The sequence below is a fragment of the Trifolium pratense genome, linkage group LG5, assembly GCF_020283565.1.
Source record: "Trifolium pratense cultivar HEN17-A07 linkage group LG5, ARS_RC_1.1, whole genome shotgun sequence".
NCBI classification, from domain to species: Eukaryota; Viridiplantae; Streptophyta; class Magnoliopsida; order Fabales; family Fabaceae; genus Trifolium; species Trifolium pratense.
The window spans coordinates 48,822,268-48,829,153 of NC_060063.1; the positions used below are offsets into that span (position 1 = coordinate 48,822,268).

General features: G+C 34.7%; 2 protein-coding genes across 2 annotated transcripts; one reads left to right on the forward strand and one right to left on the reverse strand.

Annotated features, from left to right (window-relative positions):
• Nucleotides 1-226: 226 nt before the first annotated feature.
• On the forward strand, nucleotides 227-622 carry LOC123886834 (14 kDa proline-rich protein DC2.15-like). Its single transcript, XM_045936114.1, has one exon. The coding sequence runs from the start codon at nucleotides 227-229 to the stop codon at nucleotides 620-622; it is 396 nt and encodes a 131-aa protein (XP_045792070.1).
• Nucleotides 623-4,472: 3,850 nt separating this feature from the next.
• On the reverse strand, nucleotides 4,473-5,403 carry LOC123887106 (lipid transfer protein EARLI 1-like). The gene has a single exon (XM_045936394.1). The coding sequence runs from the start codon at nucleotides 5,309-5,311 to the stop codon at nucleotides 4,772-4,774; it is 540 nt and encodes a 179-aa protein (XP_045792350.1). The 5' UTR covers nucleotides 5,312-5,403; the 3' UTR covers nucleotides 4,473-4,771.
• Nucleotides 5,404-6,886: the final 1,483 nt, after the last annotated feature.

A 6,886-nucleotide genomic window follows, 5' to 3' on the forward strand; every position in this document is an offset into this window, starting at 1 on the left:
AAGTGGTAATATTTTATTATTTTATATTGATTCGTTTTCACTACCAGTTAAAACAAAGTAACAAACGACAGGTTGGTTGGTTCACATGATTTTTGTTACATCAAAAAATACAATTAACTTTTTACACTATAAATAACATCTTCACTCACACTTCCTTCACACAATTACAGTACGTAATTAAGTTTCATATATTTTATTGCTAATTATTTTGTGACAAATTTTAATCATGAATTCTTCAACTCTTGTTCTTTTCACCACATTCAACATGCTTTTCTTTGTTATGGCAAATGGTTGTTACTTTTGTCCAAAACCAAATCCAAATCCAAATCCATTCCCTATCCCAAACCCAACTCCTTCAACTAAGAGTTGTCCTAGAGATGCACTTAAATTAGGAGTATGTGCTAATTTGCTGAATGGGCCAATTGGCGCTATAATCGGGTCACCACCGGAGCATCCATGTTGTTCGGTGTTAGAAGGATTAGTTGACCTTGAAGTCGCGGTTTGTCTTTGTACCGCAATCAAAGCTAACATTCTTGGGATTAACATTAATATTCCTATTTCACTAAGTTTGATCCTTAATGCTTGTGAGAAGACTCCACCAACTGATTTTCAGTGCTCCTAATTAAGTGTTACTCTTGATTAATTCATCTAAGATGTGTGTTTTTATTTTATTTTTATGTTGTGATTGATATTAGTGATGAAGTGTGTTGTTAGCTACTTGCTAATTTAGTAGTAACTCATCATTTATTGCAAATGCAGTTGTATTTTATAACTGTAATTTCTAGTTGAAGTCTTGAATGAATTTCTAATTTTAATTATTTGATGGATTTTTTTTTCTTCTAATAGTTTAATTACTAAACTTGCACATTTTGTCTTTAAAAAATAAATTACCAGACTTAACATGGAGAGATGAAAAATTTCACATTCAATAATATATTTTTGTAGCTGAGAATCGAACATAAGACCTCTAGAATACTATATGAACCTCTTATTATCATTAGACCAACCTAGTGACTTATATTTTGCTTGTTAGGTCTTACTTTTTAACTCTACGGTTTGAGCTTGATTACAACTTTGGATCCGAATCCGTCCAAACCCGCCCACTGTCTGTAACTACATGACTTTGATGGAATGTTTCTAATATAGTGTTTGAATTGAAACATCAAATCATAAATAATGACTCATGTGAATAGAAATCATGTTGGCACAAATCAAGTTGGCAAAAAAAATAAAATTGGTACAACCCAAAGAATAATGGACCTTAAACATGAGATCTCTAGCAGAATAAAGTGGAATTATTTGGAGAATTGAGACCACAGATAATGAATTGTGAGCTGAATCTAATTTTTGTCCATGATTTTTAAATTCCTCTAGTATTTTTTAGTTTTTGACATCATTTCCTAATTAAAAAATTTGACATGGCAAATAGAGAATTGCATAGCCTTGCTGACATATTCTGCCACATGAGAAGGTAGTGTCACATGGTGCTGAATTTTCACATTAACATCCAACCAATGCTTATTAAGTATGTTCGGATCTCATTCGAAAAACTAGCTCAAAGGGTGAGGTTGTCCTCACATGTTTATACACTCAACAACTCGAGAATCTAAGCAATGTGAGACTTCAAACAATCTCCAACAACACAACTTCACATTTAACACCCACCCTCACGCCTAGCGTGGTTCTGGGTCTAATGCCGGGTCTAATGCCGACATTACGGTCCTTAACCCGGCTCTGATACCATGTTAAGTATGCTTGAATCTCATCCCAAAAACTAGCTTAAAGGATGAGGTTGTCATCACATATTTATACACTCAACAGCCCGAGAACCTAAGCAATGTGGGACTTCAAACAATCTTCAACGACACAACTTCACATTTAACAATGCTGACCGCAATGTAGCACGGATAGAAAACAAATTAAATCATGGAAATTTAGTGTTATAAAAACACATTTTAACGGCTATTATATAGGAAAACCGATGCAAAATACTCACTCTCTTTCTAAGTTTGTCTATTTGGTCGAAGAATATTTGTTCGATGGGGACATTAAGTTTGCGAGTCAATTCAATTTTGGCTTGATGTGTGCATTGGGGTCCCTCTTTGTGAGTTGTTTCCCTAGGCATTTTGTTATGTCCCTTCAAAAATCATGTTATATAATTGAGATGGGTTGTTCTTGGATTGACGAGGCTTGATTTTGGGAGCTCTCGTAGGAAAAAAAATTTGTCTGGGAAGAACAATTGTACCTAAGAATCTACTTACTTATGTTGAGTGTTTTACAATTATGATTGTACCGAAGAATCTACTTAATTATAAGTCACTTTACATTAGTTAAATGAATGACAATTTTGTAAATCAACTCATAATTTCTCTTTTTCACACAACATTAATTACATTTCTTAATATGCATAAAAGTATCAAAGTGACATATATTATAGTACGGAAGAAATAGAAGGGTTTGTCTTTTATCTGACACTCAACAGCTTGGAAAACTAGGAAGCAAAGAACGAAGCCAATTTTTCTCTTCAAAGACGGTGGAGGTTGAAGAAACAAATTGGGGGTTGTGCTTGTATTTTGAGTGGTTTTCAAATTCATCCTCTCTTGTTTTAATTTTTATTTTCGATTTCTTGTTGTTTGGTGGGTAGAGTATCCCTTATATATCCCCCGCATTATGAATTTAGTACTAATTGTACTTTTCTCATTATCTTTAAAATATTTAAATAATTTGCTACTAAAAAAAAGTCTAGGAGTCTTATATTTCGAGACCGCCCAAGAGTATATTTATAAATTTTCTAGTTTTGACATTTGATTTGATTAAAATTATATTTTGCCGGTCTCTGTAAGCACATTTCAATTGGTAGAGATCGACGTTGCATATAATATGCAGAGATAAAGTTTGAATCTCACTCACTTATTCACTCTAAAGGTAAATTTTTAGCCACTAAAGATATACTTGACAAAAAAATTATTATATCTTGTTTTGGTTTAATTTGGTTGGTACACGTGGTTTAATTAGGATTAATTTTTAATTGGTGTGTATTTATCTCATTCAGTTTCGTCGCTATTGGTTGAGGCACGTTTGGAAAGGCTAAAGGAGAAGTAGCAAGTATTTATAAGTAACTTGCCTTCCTAAAGCCCAACATTGTCATTAACGGCCCATAATAAATGTATGAGCGGCTGCAACTCCCTAGGGTTGACTAATTTGGTGGTTGCAAGTACCTAGGATTTAACTGTATTGGAAAACGTCGCTACCCTCTTTCAAAAAATTGACTTTGACTGAGTGGAAAACCATAAATGGGGGCTATACAGAACCACCGCGCATGCTCCCCAAATGCAATAATCGAAAATATTCCTCGGATTAAGGCTCTGTTCTGAAAGATTGTCGCACCTATCCGGTGAATCAACAGCAATAAGACTTCAAAGTTATTATGCTTAAATCCAAGCATAACAACTTGGGGGGCTCCTGTTCTGGACCGAGCTTACAAGCCCAGACATCCAAACACCACGAGCAAATGGAACCGAGCAGACCTTAATACGAGGACATATGACAATTGCTCGACATTCCAACGGTCATATTCCTAGGCTTCTTGTAACGCACATTTCACCGGAATGATGAGCATTAACTGCTCATCAAGGCTTTCCAGCCGTTTTCCGCAGCCACTTGATGGCCATTAATGCCATCAAGGGTCTTGGCCCAGCGCTGGGGGCTATATATACGTGACTCCATGCCATTCACAAGGTACGTAATATCTTAGCATCGAAAAACTTTGCTTCACTCTCACTGACTTGAGCGTCGGAGCAACTGCAGGTACACAACCCCCCTCCGCTTCAACAGGGGCTTTCAAGAGCTAAACGTCGACGCGGTCGCACATTCTAATCCGGTACGATCAAGTATATTTATAAATTTTCTAGTTTTGACATTTGATTTGATTAAAATTATATTTTGTCTGTCTCTGTAAGCACATTTCAGTTGGTATAGATCGACGTTGCATATAATATGCAGAGATTAAAGTTTGAATCTTACTAACTCACTTATTCACTCTAAAGATAAATTTTTAGCCACTAAATATACTTGACAAAAAAAATATTATATCTTGTTTTGGTTTAATTTGGTTGGTACACGTGGTTTAGTTAGGATTAATTTTTAATTGGTGTGTATTTATCTCATTCAGTGCACTAAAACTTGTGGAAGTACTAGTATGTTGAATTAGTTTTGTACACACAGATTGAACTACCCGTTTGCTCCCTACAGATTGTGGAGTATAATGCTTAATTAATTGCTTAATTTAATACTAATAGTACCATATTAGTCACGGACTCATTGCACCGTTTACATATATATGTTCTTTTTCCTAGAATCCTAGTGTTATATATTTTTCTAGATATTCATTTTCCTCATGTCGGGCACTGAATGGAAATTAGAAGGACTAAAGACACAAAGCAAAAATATAGTAATATATAATTTCATATATATGATCAACAGAAAGAAAAAAATAACACTAGTTAATTATTCATCATTTTTAATTTCCCTAGCAAATTGTATCGGGAATACATTTATCATGACAATAACAGATAAAAACAAACACTAAAATCCAAGGAATAATATAACAAGAGGTTAATCATCCATGCACTTTTACAATCAAGAATCTCTCAAAATGAGAGATCAAATATTAATTTGGAAAATAACGAAAAATAATTAAGCCACAAGAAATTTGAAGTAAATTAAAGTAGATACGTTGATATATGATCACACACCGTGCATGATGAATTATTTAGGAGCATTGGAAATCACGTGGTGCTTCCCTTGAGCAAATATTGAGAAGTAAGCTAAGTGAGATAGGAAGGTTAAGATTTATCCCCAAAATGTTAGCTCTAAGGGCAGTGCAAAGACACACTGCAGCCTCAAGATCAACAAGTCCATTTAGGAGTGAGCAACATGGTGTCACTGGTGGCTGGCCCAAAGTTACATTCAACAATCCATTTAAAACATTGGCACATACACCGAGTTTCAGTGCATCGCGTGGGCATGTGACGGTTCCACTGCCGCCTGAAGGGGTGGAGCCACCAGGTGGAGTGTAGCCTCCAGAGGGGGTTGAGCCTCCAGAAGGGCTAGATCCCCCGCCTGAATGGCTTGATCCTCCACCTGAATGGCTCGAGCCACCGGAATGTTTTGGGCTTGGCGTGTGTTTTGGCTTTGGGTTAGGGTTTGGGTATGGGCCAGAGCCGCATGTCCCGCAAGAAGAGACGAGTGTAAAGAAGAGAATGTTGATTGTGAGGAAAATAGCAAGGGAGGAAGAGGTTTTAGAAGCCATTTTAATTAAACTCTTGTAGTAATAGCTAGTTATATGTTGCAAATACTAGTTAATTAACTACTAGAGCTTAAGAGGAGAGTGTGTGAGTTATAGTTGTGAAGATCATAGGGCCTTATATAGTGCTTGTGAGGTTTTGCAGTATACCATGTGAGGGTGAGTTGGGTAAGAAGTAAAAGGACAAACTAAATAATAATTATAAAATATCAAATGGGCTTATAGGATAAATTGAGGAAATGAAGCAACATGTGAAAGAGTGAGTTGTAGCTGGCAGAGCAAGACCTTGAATTATGTTTAGGTTTTGGATGCTTGTGAACACAAGTGACATAACCTATAATATGGACTGACATCAATCGGTTTCCTATTTTTCAAAATTATCATACTAGTACTACTAGTGAAAAATGTTTCTAAAATCATGTAAGATGTGTAGGATGCGAAAAATATTTCTAAAATCATGTAAGATGAGTTGGATGTAGATTCTACACCGTCGGAGAGGTGATTGCACTGTTATATATGGACCGTTTAATTAAAATCGGATAGTTTAAATTTTTAGTTTAAATTTTTTATTTATAAACAATTAATATTTAATCTTAAAATCTGGACTGAGTCATGATTTAATTTCTTAGAAGTTTAAAAAAAAAAATCCAATACAAAATTTTTTACTTTAATTTTTTTTTTGCAAGAGACTTTTAATTTGTATTGATTAACATGTGTCATTTTATGCCCCTTCAAATCAAAACCTAAACATGTTTTTTGTTTTTGATAAGTAAAATTTAATATAAAGAGCACAGGAGATACTTAATTCCTTACGACTCAAAGCAAGTTATTATATATATGCTTTGGATACAAATTATAGGGTCATGACACCAATCCGAAAAAGAAATGCAAGATTTTCGACCATACTGACCACTAAGCTACAACCAAGAGGTAACTTTAATATCATCCAAAAGAGAAGAAGTATTTGGAATGACTTCATTGAATACCACATAATATATAGCCAACCAAATCAAGTGCCTAACGAGCTCGTCTTTCTTCATTTTTACCATGTAGCCAAACAAAAAAAAAATGATTCGAGTCTTTTGCTCTTGTTGGTAATCTCTTTCCTAACCAACTAAAAACCACTTCCCACACTCCTTTATTAAAGGAGCAAAGAAATAAGATGGGCACAATCCTCACTATTAAGAAAACAAAATATGCAAGGCATTTCATGCGAGTTAAGTAATTAAGCATTGTCCTCGTTGGTAATCTTTCTAATAATTACCGCAGCCAAAAACATTTACTTTGGACAGCACATCATTCCTCCATAGCTTTTTAATAACAGTCAACACATTAGAATTCAAAGCCTCAACTTGACGGTGTTCTAATTAATAACCAATTATAACAAGACTTAACGGAAAAAAAGACCAATTTTTTCAAGCACTCATCGCCATCGGTTGTAGAGAAAAGCCTACCAGGTGTCTTTATACCACAAATTATCAACACTCTAAAAAAAAAGCCTCTCATTATCTTTGAACTCTCGCTTACAAACCTTATTAAGGTATATGTACTTTTTTTGCCATCTATCTTATTTTTATTTTT